Source organism: Xenopus laevis, chromosome 8L (assembly GCF_017654675.1).
Source record: "Xenopus laevis strain J_2021 chromosome 8L, Xenopus_laevis_v10.1, whole genome shotgun sequence".
NCBI classification, from domain to species: Eukaryota; Metazoa; Chordata; class Amphibia; order Anura; family Pipidae; genus Xenopus; species Xenopus laevis.
In genome coordinates, this window is record NC_054385.1 from 3664976 (window position 1) to 3685541 (window position 20566).

The 20566-nt window shown below is 41.6% G+C and overlaps 1 protein-coding gene across 7 annotated transcripts in view; it reads left to right on the plus strand.

The window, feature by feature from the left end:
• The window catches only part of kcnt1.L (potassium channel, sodium activated subfamily T, member 1 L homeolog), a 121235-nt gene extending 102245 nt beyond the window's left edge, over positions 1–18990 (plus strand). For 5 of the 7 annotated variants that reach the window (XM_041572323.1, XM_041572326.1, XM_041572328.1 and 2 more), the window contains 18 exons: positions 125–233; positions 405–513; positions 630–779; positions 929–1158; positions 4735–4951; positions 5249–5354; positions 5749–5921; positions 6108–6179; positions 6401–6535; positions 7007–7118; positions 7303–7404; positions 7537–7620; positions 8025–8153; positions 8828–8848; positions 9366–9666; positions 11879–11941; positions 17269–17353; positions 17866–18990. In XM_041572323.1, coding sequence (XP_041428257.1) covers positions 125–233; positions 405–513; positions 630–779; positions 929–1158; positions 4735–4951; positions 5249–5354; positions 5749–5921; positions 6108–6179; positions 6401–6535; positions 7007–7118; positions 7303–7404; positions 7537–7620; positions 8025–8153; positions 8828–8848; positions 9366–9666; positions 11879–11941; positions 17269–17353; positions 17866–17983 — 2316 coding nt within the window. In that variant the 3' untranslated portion in view covers positions 17984–18990. The remainder of the gene's footprint in view (positions 1–124; positions 234–404; positions 514–629; positions 780–928; positions 1159–4734; positions 4952–5248; positions 5355–5748; positions 5922–6107; positions 6180–6400; positions 6536–7006; positions 7119–7302; positions 7405–7536; positions 7621–8024; positions 8154–8827; positions 8849–9365; positions 9667–11878; positions 11942–17268; positions 17354–17865) is intronic. The other 2 variants (XM_041572324.1, XM_041572329.1) reach the window with 1 other exon arrangement.
• Positions 18991–20566: the final 1576 nt, after the last annotated feature.

Here is a 20566-nt window from a genome sequence, read left to right on the forward strand (position 1 = left end):
GTAGGGTCTTTTTGCAGCAGGTCAATCAATTCTTGATGATGAAGAATAGAAGGCTAACATTCTTTTACATTGTCCATAGTACGTAGAATTGTCTACTAAATTCTGCTGTCTTCCTTTTGACCAGGACCATCAAACCATCTTGAGAGCTTGGGCGGTAAAAGATTTTGCCCCTAACTGTCCTCTGTACGTGCAGATCCTAAAGCCTGAAAATAAATTCCACGTGAAATTTGCAGGTGGGTCGGAGTTTCAGGAAGTGTTGTCATATTTTATTAGAATAATATATTATTGAAGAGGAAGATGCAGTTGGGAATGGTGCAAAGTCATTATGGAATTTTAATACGCACTGGTGCCTGTTCTAAAAGAGTGACTTGCTGATTTTGATTACAGTGATATTTGCTTTACAGATCATGTGGTTTGCGAGGAGGAATTTAAGTACGCAATGCTGGCGCTGAACTGCATCTGCCCGGCCACTTCCACACTGATCACCCTGTTAGTTCATACATCCAGGGGACAGTAAGTACATGTTTTATTCATACCCAGATGTGTATCACCCCTGGCTTTGATTTCCGTATGATGTATGGGGGTGCAGTGATTGTAAGAGAATTAACATCTGAATATTGTTCCACCAGGGAAGGCCAGCAGTCCCCGGAGCAATGGCAGAGGATGTATGGTCGCTGCTCTGGAAATGAAGTGTATCACATTCGGCTGGGGGACAGCAAGTTCTTCATGGAGTATGAAGGCAAAAGCTTCACCTACGCTGCTTTCCATGCACACAAGAAGTAAGACAACTGACTCCATACAATCCGGGACAGGGAACAATGATAAGCCAATTCCCCATTGCCTGCCCCATTTACAGGTCCTTCTCAGGGTTCTATAGGTTCCTAATGACCGAACCAAACTGGGGTTCATTATGCTTTGCACTCTCCAGGTATGGCGTGTGCTTGATAGGAGTCAAGCGAGAAGACAACAAGAGCATTCTTCTGAATCCCGGCCCGAGGCACATCATGGCCGCCAGTGACACCTGCTTCTACATCAACATCACCAAGGAGGAGAACTCTGCCTTCATCTTCAAGCAGGAGGAAAAGCAGAAGCGGAAAGGAAGAGGCTTGTATGATGGTCCATCGCGGCTGCCAGTGCATAGTATCATCGCTAGCATGGGTGAGTCATTTCCTTTGTTGGGTTTTATCAATGAATGCTTGTCCCTGAGCACTTTTGCAATTTACATTAATTTTTTTCAGGTTTCCAAAATCTTAATCTGTTTTTAGAACGCATTTGAGACAACAGCTCCACCTGCTGTTCAATTTGGCAAACTGGACCCAGTCATTAGAAAATTATGTTGGTGAGAAAAGGGAAGTTCTTGGGATGCTGCTCTGCTCAGACAATGAAATGAGTGAGCAGAGAAGAGTCATCTGATGTTTCCCTGGTCAGTTCTATGCAGAGCAACATTACAAGGGTTTCAAAAGCTGGCTGCAGATTCTGCTTTGCCTTTTGAGGTCATTGTTCTCTTCTCATCTCTTCCAAGGCTTATGATAAAACGTTCAGTGGGCATTGCCTAACTTGAGGGGGCTGTGTCTGGATGGACATTAAGGGCAGGACTAATAGAGAACCCCTCGAATTTAGCTGCCTGTTGCACATTGTATCCCCAGCTGGGTACTCATGTCCTGTCTGGGTTGTATTAAGTCTATCATTTAATTATTTTATTAAGCAGACATGGATGCTAACGGAGTGTAGAGACAGCTACAGATGCAACCCAGCTTTTCCAGTGCAATTATTTTCTATCTTTAAACCCAATCCCACATAGGGGATTAGCATGTGCCCCTCCTTCTAATGATGAGGATGTTATAACATATTCCAGACTTTTTAATGAGGCCTCATGGGATATTTTAGTGTCGATGATTTCAGCGGATCCGTTGATTGACTGATAATCCGCCCTTCGTTAAGGAGTAGAATTGGCAGAGCAGTTAAATATTGCAGATCCCAGTGTCCTTGCTGGTGCCAGTGTTTCACATAAATGTTGTCCTAAAGGAACTGTTGGGACATAAAACTGATGATGACAGTGATGAGCATGGGCAAGCAGCAACAATAAAATAATAATAACATTTTTAGGCGGTTGTGTTGCTTGGGTGCTGCACGGTGGGTTCCTAGCTGGACATGTTGGTGGAAGGCTGTTAGTCTCAATAGTGTCGGCACAATGGACAAGTCTCCAAAGAAAGTGTCTCTACCGTAAAACTGGATTGGGTTGATGGGACCCAGGAGAGAAGTCTATCATAGACACACACAGGAGAACAAAATCCTCCAAATTGTCCTTAAAAAACGGGATGAGCCATTTTTATTGAGTCCTATATGTAGGCTGGTCTCCTATTGCAGTTGCCCCTCTGACCAGATGTCCTGAAAGTCCTTCATGTTTGTGCATAACGAGAACGTTGGGGGGCAGCTCAGTTATAAATGTGAGTCGCACCTACAGAACTGCTGATGAAAACGCATTGTGTCCTTCCTAGTGATTGGGTCATTGGGCTTAGTGCCGTTGTTTGGTTGAGTTTTGTCTGACGGGGATTCTGTGTCCATCATTAATCTTCCCTAGGAAACAAGACATATTCTACAGATTTGTCCTGCAATAAAGAAATAAGTGTCATAATCCTGTAAGGGGGGCAGCTGTCTTGCAGCACTGGAGTCCTAGGTTTGATTCCAGCAAGTAGGGGGGTGCAGCAGGATATTTCTCCCCCTCCCCGTTAGCTTTCTCTTCCCCATATGGTTCTAGTTTAACCTAAGTGTGCTCCTTTGATAGCTACGAGGGAGGGGTCTGTTGTTAGGAGCTCCTAACAGCCAGGAATGCTCTACATGACTCCTCAGTAAGTCCATCAGCTCTACAGAACTTACTGTTTTATTTTCTGTTGCCTTTGGCTTAGAAACTGTCTGTTGTGGTTTTTCTGTGCTCGACTCCCGCAGAGATTTTCCCATAACTCTTCCTTCCGACCCACCGCCTTTCCCTCTTTTGACTACAGGTGCCAGCTCGACTGTAAATTGATGAGTCCGATGCAGCCCCCCATTCCCACTTTAGAGTTGCCCGCCAAGCTCCTCAGTCTAATGCTCTGTTAATGATTCCATGCTGATTCCAACTCCCTGCAAATCAGTCACACCAAACTCGACCTGGGGGACAGAGAGAAAAACATTGTCTGGGGGGGGGCATTTAACCCACTCGCTTCTTATTTGGGGGGAGCTGTGAAGCTCAGAGTCCTGCCCAGCATTACGGCTGAGAGTCAAGATGTCTGCCATTTCTATTCTCTGAACTAGTGACTTTTGAAACAATGTAACAGACCTGTCATTGCTTAAGCTTTGCAACATTTTGCAACATTTTTTTTTAAAAAGTCAGAGCCAGGGGTAGAGAAATGGATGCACACAGGCTGCTTTCAATAATCGTTACATTAACAAATAGCATTAAAATTGTCAAAAATTTGTAATGAATGTAAATTGTGAATTGGCTTAGAATTACTTTTTCTTTCATTGGACAAAATTGTTTATTTGTCTATACTTTACCTTTAATTAGCCGATGGGATTTAGGTAAGAAAACTTAGATAACTCAGCGCTACTGCCAGTTGCATAATAGAAAAGTAGGGCAAATTTGGGGGTGATGATGTGTCTTTAATAAAGGCTTCCCTTGCCTGCTGAGAATCAGCTGGGGTTGGAATATTCTGTGTATCAAGTCAAATAAAAGCATTTTGTTTTAGAGTTTTACCTGATGTTTTTGAAACTGTCTGATTCACACTGACATTTAGACAGAAAAGTCTGTTCCCACGACTGGGGAATACGGGGGCGACCGGGAGATATAATGGATTTTTTTTGGGGGGGGGGAAAACAGCTCTATTTCTTCCATCCCAATAATAATTGCTTTCTATTATGCTGTCAGAGTATTGTACTCGCTGTTATGCGAATCCTCTGTCCCCGGAATCTTGTTACCTAGTAATGACTAATTACCATTTGCAAGTCGTCTCTCGGAATAATCTGATTTCAACTTTATAAAGGATTAAAGGAACAGCCGGCTCTGGTTGTGACGATGCCCCAAAATGAAACTGTTTTGACTCACATCTTGTGACGCACAAGCTCTAACTGATATGGGGGAGGGGGCACTGCAAGGAATAATAGAGGGGAAATACATGCTTTGTGGTTGGCTGTGGTGGGAAGAAGAGGATTATGGGATCACTGGTAAGGAACCAGTATGGCCAGAGAAACACATCATTGACACTAGTTCTATTCTCCTGCATAGAAGGGCAGGGTAGGTCCAAAGGCTTGTGTTATCCTCAAAGTTCACCTGAAAGGTCAATTAGGTTGAGATTTGAGGTTAAAACTTGTTTAATATCCTAGATATTCCCAAAGCTATAGCCAAATGTCTGATAGACTGATGTTCTCCTGGATAGCTAACCTTGTTTTTAGCTATTGAAGAGCCTTAACCAAAGTTTGGACCTCCAAGGGGGCCTTAAAAATTAAAAATTCAGAGAACCAGTGGTTTAGAGAATAATGTACCCCCCTACTTTAATTAATAAGGAAATTAAAGGTCAGCCAGTGATGTTTAAGACCACACTCCAATGATTCTTGTAAATGGCACATGCAAACATCAGAACACACTGTTTATAAGCTTATAATTTACAGTTTGAGTGATAGGATTAACGGTGACTGTGCCACCTGTAGTTGCAAGGGCCACAACGCAATAATATTCATGTTTTACCATCTCCCCAATAGGTACAGTCGCTATGGACCTGCAGAACACAGAATGCCGTCCCATGAACAGCAGCAAGCTGACTCTTCCATCGGAGAATGGCACAGGGACCCGGAGGCCCAGTATCGCCCCGGTTCTGGAAATCGCAGACACCAGTACCGTGCTACAATGTGACCTGTTGAGCGACCAGTCGGAGGATGAGCTCACTCAGTCGGATGATGAAAGCTTCTCAATACTAGAGTAAGGATGTTTGGGATTCAACACAGAAAAACCAACACAATGGCCCAATAACTGTGGATGATGCTAAGCAAGCTAGAGTACAAACTTATTTGATTACATATAGGTCAAGAACTTTTTTTATTTTCTTTTTTGAAGACTTCTAAAAGTCCTTGTGAACCATTAGTTGTAGAGAAAAGCACACTCTGATATGTAACATATTATCTTTGTTTTCTTGTCAAAAGTATTACATTCATATATGATTTGGCCTTTTTGGTTGTGCTAAGCCAATAGCTAGAATGGTTTTATTGCCTATTTCAGGTACGTGAAAGGGTACCCTCCAAATTCACCCTACATTGGGAGTTCACCTACCCTCTGTCACCTCCTGCCCTCCAAAGCTGCCTTCTGTTGCCTGCGTCTGGATAAGGTACTCATGCTCTCTCATCAAACCTAGACATCCTATAGTTCCAACCTCCTAGTGTTGGATTGTGTCTCCAAAAACCCACCAGAGAACCTGACAACCCTTGGTTCTCACCAATTGGTTTTAGAGATTGCCAAATAGTATAGGTTATTATAAAGGCACATGGGGCAAATAAGGTTGCGCTAATGGGAATTCTTCAAGGCTGGGACCCACTTATACCTGGACCCCCCAGGAGATCTTCTGAAACTTTAGTAGGCTGGTCCAGGCCTGATAGATTCTTTTTCTCCTGTGTGTTCCTGTGAGGATAAACGATAGCTGTATTTGTGGGGAGTTAAGTGATGACTGTGTAATCTTCCGTGGGCAATCTTGGAAAGTTGTTTATTGTTTTCTTGCCATGTAGGGCTGCAAGCACAACAGCTTTGAAGACGCCAAAGCCTACGGCTTTAAGAACAAGCTGATTATCGTTTCAGCAGAGACCGCTGGGAACGGGCTGTATAATTTCATTGTCCCCCTGCGGGCATATTACAGATCCCGGAAAGAGTTGAACCCTATCGTTCTGCTCTTGGATAACCCGTAAGTGTTTGCTTTTAACTATTTGAATTTATGAAAACAGTCACCAAAGATCAACTTTTTGATAGATTCCAAGTAGACTGACTGGTCACTTCTGGAATGAAATGTATACTATGGATGAATCTTACTTTTTATGGCCACTTTGTCTATTTTTGATGCCGATATCATTGTTTGTTATTTCTCTTCCAGGCCTGATAACCACTTCCTTGAAGCCATCTGTTGCTTCCCCATGGTTTACTTTATGGTCGGCACCATAGACAAGTAGGTTATCTAGTGGCATTGTGACCAATGTAAAGCTGATGTGGCTCGGCAAGCTTTAAGCTGTAACATCATAAAGAGTTTTATTAATGGTCTGCAGTGGATCATGCCTTGTCCAACCAAGTAGCAAGTTCTGTGAAATCTGTACCAGTTTGCAGGATAGTTGACATTGAAGTCCTGTCATCCAACAGGCAATTTCATGCAAGACTTTTTTGTGTCCCCAGCTTGGATAATTTACTGCAGTGTGGGATCATTTATGCGGACAACCTGGTGGTGGTAGATAAAGAAAGCACAATGAGCGCAGAGGAGGATTACATGGCTGATGCGAAGACAATCGTAAATGTACAAACTATGTTCAGGTACTGTGGCCCCCGTCTACTAATCTCGGGAGAATACAGCATCTGTAGGGGGATGTTACATCATGGGCCAGACATTGAGAGGCCTTTGTCATAATTAAATAAGGTTATATTGCATCATTCATACATACACCTGAGAGCCATCTTTAAGGCCAATTATGGTGAGATTTGAGGTGAAACCTTATTTTCAGCTCTAGATATTTTTGGAACTATGACTGAATAACTGACCGATACCCTAATGTTTCCCTAGATCTCTAGATTTATTAGCTAAGGGGGTCCCTGGACAAATGTTGAAACTTCAAGGGGGGCTAGAAATTGTTCAAGCTTTTGATGTGGGCTCTTATGCAAAAAACCTGGTTCCTTGTAGAAACTCCTTGTGACCCTGGAAATATTGCTTAATCTAGCAGTGTCCTGGATATGAAGTGCATTTAGCTGCCTTGATCTGTCTTCCTTAGTTCATACTTCTCTTCACAGGTTATTTCCAAGTCTGAGTATCACCACAGAGCTGACACACCCTTCCAACATGCGCTTCATGCAGTTTAGAGCAAAGGATTCGTACTCTCTTGCCTTATCCAAACTGGAAAAGGTATTTAATGTTTCTGAGATTCACCTGTATGTAACTTGGACTGCTCTATTTACCTCTATCTGTCCTGTTGTTGGGTATTGATTTTGTTGGCTGGTGAGGATGGGAGATGGAAGATGGTTGACCGTAGTAAGATACAAGAGAACTGTCCGAGTCATGACTTATGATCCATCCTTCTTCTCTGCAGAAAGAACGGGAAAATGGATCCAATTTGGCTTTTATGTTTAGACTCCCTTTTGCTGCTGGAAGAGTTTTTAGCATCAGTATGTTGGATACATTATTATATCAGGTGAGAGAACGTTATGGTGTGTTGTGTCCAATCATCTCCAGCTCACCTCCAGTTTAATCATCTTAAAGCCATTAAAGTCCTGTGTGATCCTCTAATAAGGAAGCGTTATACAATGTGTTTTATGCCTTTCAGTCCTTCGTGAAGGATTACATGATAACAATCACAAGGCTTCTGCTTGGTCTGGACACCACGCCCGGTTCTGGTTACTTATGTGCTGTGAGTATCACCTCCACCCCTACTTTGGTTCTGTCCTTGCTTTTAGGTGTTTTACTCCACTTCCAAAACATGACTGGCGAAACTTGCACTCAAGGAATGACGCGAGGGAGGAAACATTTTTCTGGAGCAATATCTAGGACTTTTTGGATAGGGTTTATTTTCCTAAGGATAGAATCCTCTTGCTAACTTTAGCCAATGAAGGTACCTGCTAAAAACCCTTGAGAAACAAGGCTATACACTAATTACTGCACCCGCAACTAAAGCATTTCTAGTTTATGTGTTATCCTCTAACAAAGTTGCCGTTGCTGTTTGTGACCGCCAATACCAATATGTACTGTTGCATCAAATCTTATGGAGGTTAAACCTATTTCAACTACAATAGGGATGACTTTGTTCCGTTTCAGATGAAAATCACAGAGGATGACTTATGGATCCGAACCTACGGCAGATTATTTCAGAAACTCTGCTCATCCAGTGCGGAAATTCCCTTTGGGATTTATAGAACACAATCACATACGTTTCCCACATCGGAAGTAAGTTCACCAGTACTGAGTCGACACTTCTTTATAGCTACACGGGGTTTATTCTAAAATAGATTCATCAGTGGTGTAATTAGATATTACTGGGCCCCACTGCAATTTTTTAGGCCCCCCAAATGTCTAGAGCAGTGGTCCCCAACCAGTGGCTCGTGAGCAACATGTTGCTCACCAACCCCTTGGATGTTACTCTCAGTGGCCTCAAAGCAGATGCTTATTTATGAATTCCAGGCAAGTTTTATTTGCATAAAAACCAGTTGTACTGTCAAACAGGGCATCTTATAGCTGTCAGTCCCTATAGAGGCTTCAATAAAAGTCTAAAAGTGGCACCTCCAGGAACTTTTTTCATGATTGTGTTGCTCTCCAACTGGTTTTACACTTGAATGTGGTTCACAAGTATATGGTTGGGGATCCCTGGTCTAGACAATGACCTGTTTTACCAATATTTACTGAAATTGTATATGAAGGCCTCTTGGGGCCCCTACACCTCTTGGGGCCCCCTGCAGTTGCAGGGTCTGCTTCCTCTGTAGTTACGCCCCTGAGACTCCATAAGGGTGCCCTTAAAGGGTTGTCGTTGCTTGGGGGATCCTGGAAAACTTGGTCTAATGTGATCTTATCTTCTGCATGAATAATTAACTGGCCTCCTAATTGTTCTGTCTTCTCCTTCACAGCCTCATGACATTAGAACACAGGTGAGTGTCCCACTTGTCTTTAGTACAACACTGTCACTGGGGGTCATTTATCAACACTGGGCAAATTTGCCCATGGGCAGTAACCCATGACAACCAATCAAATTGCTGCATTCATTGTTCTACTTGTAGCTGGCTTCACAAAGCTAATCACTGATTGGTTGCTATAGGTAACTGTCCATGGGCAAATTTGCCCAGTGTTGATAAATGAGCCCCACTGTCAGGCTTTCAAGAGTCATTCCAGAAGATTAAACTGCAATTTTATTCAAGAGACCTATAGCAATATGTGGTCCTCAGGCCAACGATCAGATTTTATGTGGACCTATACATATCTATCAGGACAAGACTGCATGCATGTGTTAACACAGTCCATGTATGATGATGAGGAAAATAGAGATTTGGCCAATTTTTGTCCTTATATCTGTCAAAACAAGTTTTGTTCCATCATGGTCCAGTTGCAAGTACCAACTGATCTGCTTTTTACACAGAGGCCACCACACTAACAATTTACTACCTCTAGTCCCAGATCTCCATCAACGTAGAAGAATGTGAGGACACAAAAGACGTGAAAGAATACTGGTCCGGCAAAAACACGCAGAGGAACTCAACATCCAGCGACCAATCAGATCACCCGTTGTTGAGAAGGAAAAGCATGCAGTGGGCACGGCGGCTTAGCAGGAAAGGGAACAAGCAAGCAAATAAGACAGCCGAGTGGATAAGTCAACAGAGGTTGAACTTGTACAGGAGGTCGGAGCGGCAGGAACTCTCTGAACTGGTTAAAAACAGAATGAAGCACCTTGGCTTACCCACAATGGGGTATGGTAAGTAAGGACAACTACTTGCTTAAACAGGTGCCTATGCACCTTCACCACTATGAGAAAATAACTAGACATTACACCCTTCAGTGTACAGGACATCAGTAAAGTTATTTAATAGCTGAGGTTGAAAATGAACACTCATGTCATTCAACCTCTTCAGTTGGAATTCCTATTCCCTATCAGGTCAATATTGTTTAGCAAATAAAACGTCGATATTTAGCAGTAGGAAAGCGTTTGGGTACCAGCTCCCTTGAACTCCACCCCGTCTACCCCCCATGATAACAGGAGATCAATGGCTGCTTTAGAATTAGGTACTGCTCTCTCCATTGCATTGCTTATAAAGACTGTCTTGTCTGCAGAGCTTACATGGGTTAAGTACCCCACAAATACATGCTCTTTCTCTCTTGTCCGGTTCCATGGTGTGAGTTCACGTGAGCCACTGCTGTGTGTTCCTGCTTTCAGTGTTGTGACTTGTACATTGCTTGTCTTGTACGAGTGGTCTGTCGCTAGCCAACAATGGACGCTACTTGTTATTGATCTACAGAAGGAGACGGGGATTGTAATAAGGAAAATTTCAAGGTTGATACTCTTTTTCCAGTTGTTATTTGCTGTTCGTTTTCTGGTTATCCTCACCATTAGTTGCCAGGAGAACTTGTTGCTTTCTTATAAGGATTTGCCACCCATTGCTAGTTAGGAGATTTGTACAGTTACCGATACTCCATTAAGCCAAAGTCTTATTATCCAAGTCACCTCCATAATATTGTCTTCTTAGAAAGGGCCTCTTGATTAGAAGGGTGGCACCAGCCTGCCATATGCTTTATATGCTACCCCTTCTACTCCTGCTTCTTTAAATATTTGTTCTGCAAAATGTTGGATGCTGAATGGCTACTGTCCTGTCCGTTCTACCTTCATATGTTCTTCTATATCACCAGTAGCTCTTTATCATGACGGCCCTACAAAATTAATGACCTTCTATATTTATAGCTATGTGGTACCACTTTCCACAGTAATCCATCCTTTGGTTTGTTTTAGCTTTTCACTGCCCCCCCCACCTAGTTTACCATGGCCTGGTTTCTCTTCTTTGCATCGGTGAACAAACCTGCATAGTGGGCAAGAGTAGTGCCTAGTTCCTTGCTTAGCACAGTGCACATACACTTTTCCTTGAGTATGGATGAGAGAATCAGGCCAGTCTGAAGGAATCTAACACAAGTTGGGGCAACATAGGGCTGCTGCTAGTGGGAAAGTGGTAGAACATCCCTAAACTTTGGTACAAGTGAATATAATTCAAGCTTATTAGCGAAGAAAGCGAGATGTCAGATGATCCTTCAAACATCACTGATATAAAGAATATCAAATTGTCATTGTGGGATCAGAAAGAGGAATGTGACCTCAGATGTTCTCCTGAAAGTTATCTAGAGGCATCTCTTGGTACATGTAAGGTTATGAGCACTCATCTCTAGTTTAAGTTGGTGGACATGGATTAGACTTGACCAAAAATAGTGATTGAGCATGAAGAACCATGTCAATGGAAGGGTGCAAGACCATATAGATTATAGATTATGTGTATTTGTGTTGCTAGCGGCATTTCTGCTTATGTTTTGGTCAGTGTTGCCATAACCGTTGGCCTGGAAGACTAGTCACATTAGATTTACAGCCATTGCCAGGTTCAAATACGTCTTTCCATGGGGTACCAATGTGTATAAGAAACGGATCCGCACACACGCTGATTAATGCAGTCGGGGAATATCCCCTTTTATTCAGCCACCCTTCATCAAGGGGTGTTCCCCCCCGAAACATTGAATGTTTGGTGGCTGAATAAAAGGGGATATTCCCCGACTGCATTAATCAGCGTGTGTGCGCGGATCCGTTTCTTATACACATTGGTTGCTAAGGGACCCGGCCGGGTCAACGGAAGGAACGCACCACCAATTGCAGGATTGGTGAAGTACAGGTGTGCGGTAGGAGAATTCCATTGTTTCCATGGGGTACGGCAGAGCAGTCAGAGCATACCAAAATACCCCAGATCAGAAGTTGATTGTGACGCTTGTAGATCAGCTGAACGGCTCTATGGTCTTACCTGCGCGTTACTAGACTGATAGGCGGCAAAACTGGCCCTTTCAGCTAAGAACCTGTTCTTTGATACTGCTTAACTTCCTTGCTGATTTCTCTCTTTCTCTCTTTTGTTTCTTTCTGTACCTTTCTGTATGTTCTGTAGAGGATGTAGCAAATTTAACTGCCAGTGATGTGATGAATCGGGTAAACCTTGGATATTTGCAAGGTAAATTCTTCTCCCTGGGAGTCGAGCAAGACTCAGCGCACAATGAGTACATGAAGATGCCAACTTAGCTTGGGTGCAGGCCGCACAGTGCCATGACATTTAATGCCAGAAGGAACCATTAAGGCTTCGGCGTGAGGTTCCTCGCATGTACATAACTGCGCACAGAGCCCATGATTGTGCCTCTACTAATTATCTTTTAAGCATTTGAAGCCCCTGTCTTGCCCTGATTTGGGTGGTTTGATAATAACCCTCTAGCAAATAGCAGTTTGATAATAACCCCTAGCAAATAAAGAGAAATTAGTGGTATGGAAAAACGATTAAAGTGATACTGACATGCTCTTATTTAAGCTAAGATAGTTATAGAGTCATTATAGCGTCCTTCCTTACTCCCCAAACCAGAGGTACCTCTCTCTCTCTCTCTCTCTCTTGCCCTGTTTTAATTTGAGCCATAAAGAAGCGGTTATATGTAGAGGAAGGGGACAATCATATCTGTGCTTTCAAGGTTTGGGCAATGAGAGATTTTAGGGCACCATTTGGCACGCACCAACATTTGTGCACCTCAAAATTCTGTAGTGTCAACAAGTTGACCAAGAGGAGGACATTTATGGTGCTCTGTGATATTTCCGCCGGTTACCAGAACATGATGATTTATAAAATGAAACAAAGTTGGCATTTTCCTCCCATTGATGCGCTTAACAAAATAAAAACCTAACCCCAAATCTGGTTTCATGGAAGACCCCCACCGCAGCCATGTATATTGCCGGCTCAGTAATCCAGAAATAGAAATATGTGGCACCTGCGCCTTTTCAGTTGTTCAGCGACCGGTACCTGTGGTTCAGAAACAACTGCAGGGGCGCAAGGTGTATGTAGAGAGAGCTGTGAATTCAACTCTGCCTCCGTAATGAGCTTATGAACTAAAATAAGCTACTCTTACAAAAAAGACATGTTTTTCTGCGGCAATATACGACGTGGGCTTGACAGGCTTTAACTCACTGCATGAAATCTCCTAACAAGCTTCTTCCATGGAGGGGGACCTGCTGCAAAGACCACTGGCCTTACCCTGAACTTCAGCAAGTCATACACTAACAGCTTCTATGTACTCATGACGTTTCCCCTACATTAATAACCTGTTCCTCATTGTCGCCCACTCAGAGCTCTTATTGCAAGGAAAGAACGGCATGTGCTATCGTTTTCTGTTTTCTTGAGGGGATAATTCCTGGGCCCAACTTTTCCAATGAGATTCCAAACCCCCATCAGCCTCTGTCTTTCCTCAAGCTCCAAGCTAAAATAATACATCACTTCAAATATTCTTTGTTTGGATCATTAGTGACCCCTTTGATTTGTTTAAATACATTGCAAACTCCTCCACCTCGATACACAACTCTAACCTTGCAATAACCGCCTTGAATTCCATCTCACGCTCTCCATCTTCTCTAAACTCACTTCTTCTTGAACAAGGACGAAAGAGACCGCGGCACAATCTTCTCTGTTTCATCTTTAACTCTGAAAAACGATCTTTATGTGAGCAAATAATATGATTAAAAAAAAAAAACATTGTTATTAGTAAAATCGTTTATTACTTTTCAAGTGCATCTATTCGTTCCCATTGACAGAGTTTTAAAACATGTAACAGAAAGCAGAAGAGGCCAAGCCATTCTCAAAAACTCCAACTTATCAAGGGTCGAATAGTAAATCAGAATTAGAGTTTCAAAATTCGCACATATTGAATTTGAATCATTCTTATATAAATTTGAATGCAAGATTTATCCCCCCCTCGACCATGGAAACTGTCCTAATTTGAATATTCGCTACCTAAAACCTCTCGAGTTTATGTAAAAGTCAATGCCAGAGACATTTGGGGGCCGATTCACTAACTTCGAGTGAAGGATTCGAAGGAAAAAAACTTCGAATTTCGAGTAGTTTTTTTGTGCTCCTCGACTATCGAATTGGCGTAAATTCGCCTGAGTAGAATGATTCAAATAGATCGAGCGCAAAAACGCTACGACTATTCGCCATTCGATAGTCGAAGCACTGGATCGAGCGCAAAAACGCTGCGACTATTCGCCCATTCGATAGTCGAAGTACTGTCTCTTTTAAAAATACTTCGACTGCCTACTTCGCCACCTAAAACCTACCGAATTGCTTTAAAAGCCTATGGGAAAGTCCCATAGGCTTGTTTTCCAAGTTTTTGATTGAATAAAAAGGCATTTGATCGAATGAAAATCCTTCGAGCGAATATTTGATTGAGCGCCTATTCGCCTGGCGAAGATTCGCCAGCGCGTAAATTCGCCCGAATTGTCTATTCGATTCTATTCGATTCTATTCCCCAGTCGAATTTCAAAGATTTAACCCCTCGAAATTCGACCCTTGATGAATTTGCCCCTTGGAGATGTTAATAGCCTGGTTTTTTTCGGGAGAAAAACTTGATTCATACGGATCAAATACAAATCGAACACGATTTCGGGTCAGAACCATTCAATCGAATATTAGTCATTCAAATTTTTTCTTAAATAACCTCCCAGTCGAATTGTGAGTATATTCGAATTAAAAATAAATTCACGTGAATTCAGAATTCGACCTTTGATAAATGGGCCTCCCAGAATTCCATCTGAATCTGGGAAATGAAATGAATTGACTCAGTCGCTTCTCCTCTTGGTAGTTTATAAGGACTACATTTGGAATTGGGTTAATCAGTTACCTGTTAATATACTTTTTGGTTATATTGAAAAGTTATTCAATTCTCATTTTCTCTTATATCAACGTAAATTAACAGAAACATTTCCCCCCAAAGAAAGAGAGCTGTAGAATATGTATATATTTTTTAGAATCTGTTAAAATGAAGAATGAAGCCAAGAAATGACTTAAAATATTTGCAGTATCTAAGCCAAATAGAAGACACAATCGTTGACCTGATTTTGAATTTTATCCATTCAAATTATATTAGAAAAAAGTTCATTTAGGGGGTTAATTATTAAAGCTCAAATTTTTCTGGGCTATTAAAGGGAAAAACTAAATTTTTCATACCCCGAAGCTGCTAAAAGTCCTGAAAATCTGAAAATACTCCATCTCAAACCTGTCAAAGTCATGTAGAAGTCAATGGCAGATGTCCCATTGTCAATTTGATTAGATATCATGATCTGCCCTGGGTTTCGTACGGTAATTCAGGGTTTTCAGGCGATAACTCGAAAAAATTCACTCTGAAAAATTCATACGTTTCAATTTTATTGAGACTTTTCATTTATTTTTATTTTTATTTCATTTTATTTGTATTTAGTCATTTTATTATTTTATTAATAAATAAAGTAAAATCCTGGATGGGAGTTTGGTTTATTAAAATTGTGAGAAGCATTCGAGTTTTAGTAAATAACCCCCTTAATGTGAATGTACTGCAAAACAATTATGGTTCATGTTTACTAAAGTGCTAATTTTGCTTTCTAGAGACATTTTGGAGTGTTTTTGAAATTTCACTCTGCAAATGTCCATCCATTTATTGTTAATGCACCAAAACGTTTTACTTGCATCTTAATTAATTGCCAATGTTATGGTGAATGCGTTTTTGTCGCAAAATTTTGGTACTTTAGTAAATATGACCAAAGGAATTGGGTGTTTTTCCTGGAAATCTGGGCAAAAGATTATTTAATCCATCAGAGAAAAGGAAGATTTTACAGAAAGCTCCATGGCCTTATCTGGTAGAAATTCAGAAAAAAACATAAATTTTTAATTTTTTTTTAAAAAAAGTTATTTTAATAACTAGTGAAATATGATTTATTTCATACAAATCCCCTTAAATTTAGAATGTGCATCTATAGATATTTTGACGGAATGCATGAATTTGGCCTTTGAATTAAAGGGCATTAACAGGAGACACTAAGGTCTTGTTTGAATTTTCTTATCTACGGTTATCTTGTTGTTGTCTGGACGAACGTCTCTTTGGGATGAGAGCGGTAAGTGTGTTGCCCCTAATGTTTATTTTCCGATGCAATACAACAGTCTCAAACGCTTTCATTTCAAAATTGTGCGAGAGATTTTTCTATTATGGGTGAAAGCCTCATTTATTAAATCTGATTGTGACACAATTTGATAAGGAGCCTGAGCGACTGCCGTACATTACTGTTCTGGGCTCCTTGTTCATTATCCACTCAACCCACCCACAAACTAATGAGTTTTAATCACAGGAGGAAGGTGGGTTTGTATTTGTGGAGATGAAAAGTTATTTGTTCATAGAGGAAAACACATGTTGTTAGAGAGCACAAAAGGGAGAACATTTTAGGAGCCGGAGAGAATGGAAGCAGCATGGTCTAACTCCGATGTATGGCGCATTGTTACTTGTGGTATTATTTGTTAGAACATACTGAATGTTTCTTCATGGGCTTGCAGGGTGGTAATAGGGTCTCCTTTAGAATGCTGCCCACCCCTACTGGGAATTTAAAACAATAGGAGTCCCCGGAAGGAAACCAGATTTTCTACTTCTGTAGGATCCTCAATAACCTGGTCTGGTTCCAACTCAAGGTCTTGAGTTTATCAGTGTAGAGCAGTGATCCCCAACCAGTAGCTCGTGAGCAACATGTTGCTCTCCAACCCCTTGGATGTTGCTCCCAGTGGCCTCAAAGCAGGTGATTATTTTTGAATTCCAGGCTTGGAGGCAACTTTTGGTCGTATGAAAACCAGGTGTACTGCCAAACAGAGTCTCAATGTAGGTTGACAATCCACATAGGGGAGACCAAATGGCCAATCACACATACTTATTTGGCACCCCAAGAACATTTTTCATGCTAGTGTTGCTCCCCAACTGCTTTTACTTCTGAATGTTGCTCACAGGTTCAAAAGGTTGGGGATCCCTGGTGTAGAGCAATTTCAGTCCGGACTGGGAGTCAAAATAGGCCCTGCCATTCCAAGTACACAGAGGCCCAAATAGTCCTCCACCAGCCCACTGAATAGTGACTGTCTATGGTACCTTACAGCAGCCCCTCTGGCATTGGCCAGAACCCACAGATTGCCAGTCCGGGCTACTGTACCGGCACAGAAGTGGTATCACGGTGGGAATGTAGAAATTGTTGAGTGGCGGCTCAAGATGTAGGAGGTGTATTTGACCGTTTCACGTAAAAAGTTTGGTTAAGTTTAGCAGGTCCTCGGAGGACACGTTCAGAAGAATCCAGTTGGTTCTGATCTGATTTCTAATAATGTACATTTCAAATCATATTTTAACGACGGCAGAGGCACAAACGTATTAAATGCACTACGGGATATCGTTAGCCTGAAAATGTCCCTCTTAGCAACATATAGTATCATGTTCTTCATCCTTTTCATTGGCTTTCTCTTTCTGACAGATGAAATGAACGACCACCAGAACACATTATCATATGTCCTCATTAATCCACCCCCTGACACCCGCCTGGAACTCAATGATATTGTGTAAGTACCCGATGGGAACTGTACCCCCATATGTACATAGATATCAATAGAGTGTATTTTGTGCACAAAATGAGCTGTCTAATGAATTGGTTGCCTGACTTTTTGTTTTAAGCCCACTTTGGAGGACCTTTCTTTGTTTAGGGCCCCATAGCAATGTTACCAATATAGAATAATGTAAATTCATTAGCTATAGTTGTAGTAATCTCTATAAAAGCACTCGAAATCTCACCCTAATTGACCTTTTAGTATGGTTTTTAAGGGATCTAGCTAGAAAAGCCAATGGGTAATGTCCTCATGCTAGTTGGCCTTCTGTTGGAGCCTATTTGCCATCCCCACACATGGGAACCACTGGCCTAAGTAAAGATAAACCTTATTTACAAATAGGTTACACTGTATAGTCTTCAATGCCCAGTCTGCTGCCACTGGGGTGGGCTGAGGTTTTAGACATTGGTTAGCAGTTGTAGAAATGTTTCAATACCAAGTACTAAGGTGTTTTGAATGTTCCTCATCAGATACTTGATCCGATCGGACCCCCTCGCACACGTCGCCAATGACTCCCACAGTCAGAAAAGCAACTACAAAACGGATCAAGTGGGCAATCCGGAAACAAGGGACGAGACACAGCTATGAGTGCGAAGCGGGACTATTCAAAACTGTGCCTATAAAGCCACTCAACTTCCATACTGTATTTATTACAAGCCACAACAGACTCTTTATCATGTGAGGTGCCACAGGCTGACTTGTGAGTATTACGGGAAGACTATGGAGTAGGAAGAGGAGAAGGTCCTTCGTTATTTCATGAATCCACTGCCAACTTCTAAGCATTGCTTTCTCAATCTAAGCTCTGCATCACTGGTAGATTTGTGTAGCTTCTGCCTCATACGGTCTTGTCCATCCAATGAACTCCATCAGAGCAAATAGTTGACCGACGAACAAACAGAAGCGTCTCCAACTGCAAAACGAGCCCTATTTTGTGTGTAGAAACAGCTCTGGTCTGCATTAGTGTTTACATTGAGTTCTGTGCAAGAGTCACAACTTAGTGAAACAGAACCCAACATCTAAGCAGAGGACTAGATGCACGGATGATAGCCTTAAATCGCTCCAAATCATATCTAGCTCTCCAGGTAGTGCTTGCAATAAAGGCACTTACAGCTGCCCGCGGCATCCAATATGTCTAACGCAATACAACTTGCTGCACTATAATTTAAAACATGGTACCCTCCTGGCCCCAGGGGCTGTTATACAATTCTCCTTAAGAGAATTCTGTTCTGCTAAAGGCACAAATGATCTGCCGTATAAAAAGATACCAGACACAATTCTGTATCAATGGTTCTCATAACTGAAATGTATGGAAAGCACATCTAGATTTTTTGTTAAAAACTCATGTATAGATAATTACAGGTCCCCGTGTCCAACATGCCTCTATATGAATATCAGCGAAGATCAAACATATTCGGTTAAAGGGACCTCCTGTTTACATTGAACATTTGAATGAAGCCTTGGGAAACTCGGTCTTTGATATGGAATTATTCTATATTTTATCAGTATTTTTATTGCACAATTTAGTACCATATCAGTGTTATTTGACCCAAAAAGTGCATTTGTTTTGCTCCTCAATAAACTTTGTTTTTTCTCCACTTTATGATCCCACCAGATTTAGAGGTGGCCTAGTCTAGGCAATGTATCATTCCATATCAAGCCAGCCTGTTTGTACCACAAGGGAGGGCAATTTGTCTGGACTATGAGAAACTCCCTGACTAAGTAGCTGGTAAGGACTACGGTACATTATTAATTGTTGTCGTTGTTTCTAGTAGCCATAATGAAAACATTGATTTCTACCCAACAACTGGTATGGGAACTGAGCAAAGCAGTACCAGAAAATGTATCAGATGTTACAAGATGTTGCTAATCTTATCCCATCGATGGCAATGAAATTATGAATTTATTCATATTGTATGAACAGTAAGCTGTTGATTTGTGTCCTTTAGACGATATTGGCAGCTTATCTGCCTGTATATGTGTCCTCCAACAGGCCTCCCGATCGATATCTGTCCAAATAATGACCACATGTTGATCAAGCAGGCTTGATTTTACTCTTAGATCGAGGACAACATTGGCTTATTGATGCCCTTCTTCATATCCCCTTCATTGTAATTCGATTGCTTGACCCAAGGGCCAAACAATCACATTAGCACAATAATGCCCACCCAAACCCAGGCCAAACAAGCAAATCCTACCATGTATGGCCATATTTAGAGTTAAGTGCCAATTTAAGCAGCAGCAAGAGCCACTTTCCCACATATACCAGCACCATGAAGCTGCTCTACATATCTGGTCCACTAATATGCCTTCAACTTCTGCATATGATACTGTCCTCATTGATTTCTATACTAATCTCCCCAGGGAATGCACATTTTTTCCACCTGGCAATGGACATTTTCAATGTAGACTTGACTTTCTTACTTCCTGCTATGGAAGTGAAGAGGTTGTGTGAAATTCTGATGGCACGCACAATGAACATATCTTCTTGCATCTAACAGATGCATTTCTCTTTCTCAGTCATCCCTTGGATTAGGGGGAAAAAAACTTTGAGTTAAACAAGACAAAATTCAGTTTTCCGCAGGATAAAACTTGAAGGTCTTGCCGAACATGTTGCCACTTACTTCATCAATATTGATGATGGGTGAAACAATGGTTCCATTGGTGCTTTTTGAAGAGCTCTTAATCCAATATATAAACATTAATTCTTGGCTCAATGTTTTGGGTGGCTTTGACAAGTCTCTTCATTAATGGTTGTCCAGCTATAGAAATATTCTTAAAAGTGGACTGTGCTGCAATCTGGACGTTGATATTGTTCAGTGCCAAATTCTTCAGGAAGCCCTCATGCAAAAAGTGTAGGATCCCAGATATAGAGTCTCTGGAACAAAACTTTTCTCTGAAAACCATCTTCAAGACGTCAGCGAGATACTTTAGTAAAGGCTATTGGTAATATTCTGCCTACTTTGCAGTAAGACTTCAATAACTGGTGAAGCTATCCCATGAGCCTTCATGACATCTCCTTCAGTCCCCATGCTTTGCGTTGAAGGAAAGACAGATTTGAATAAAGTATTGGTCCCTGGGTTAAGAAATTCTCCTTCATTGGAAGAGACAACAGCAGGCTGATAGAAAGGTGGAGATCTAAGTACAAGCTTCTTCTGTTCAATGAGGTCTAAA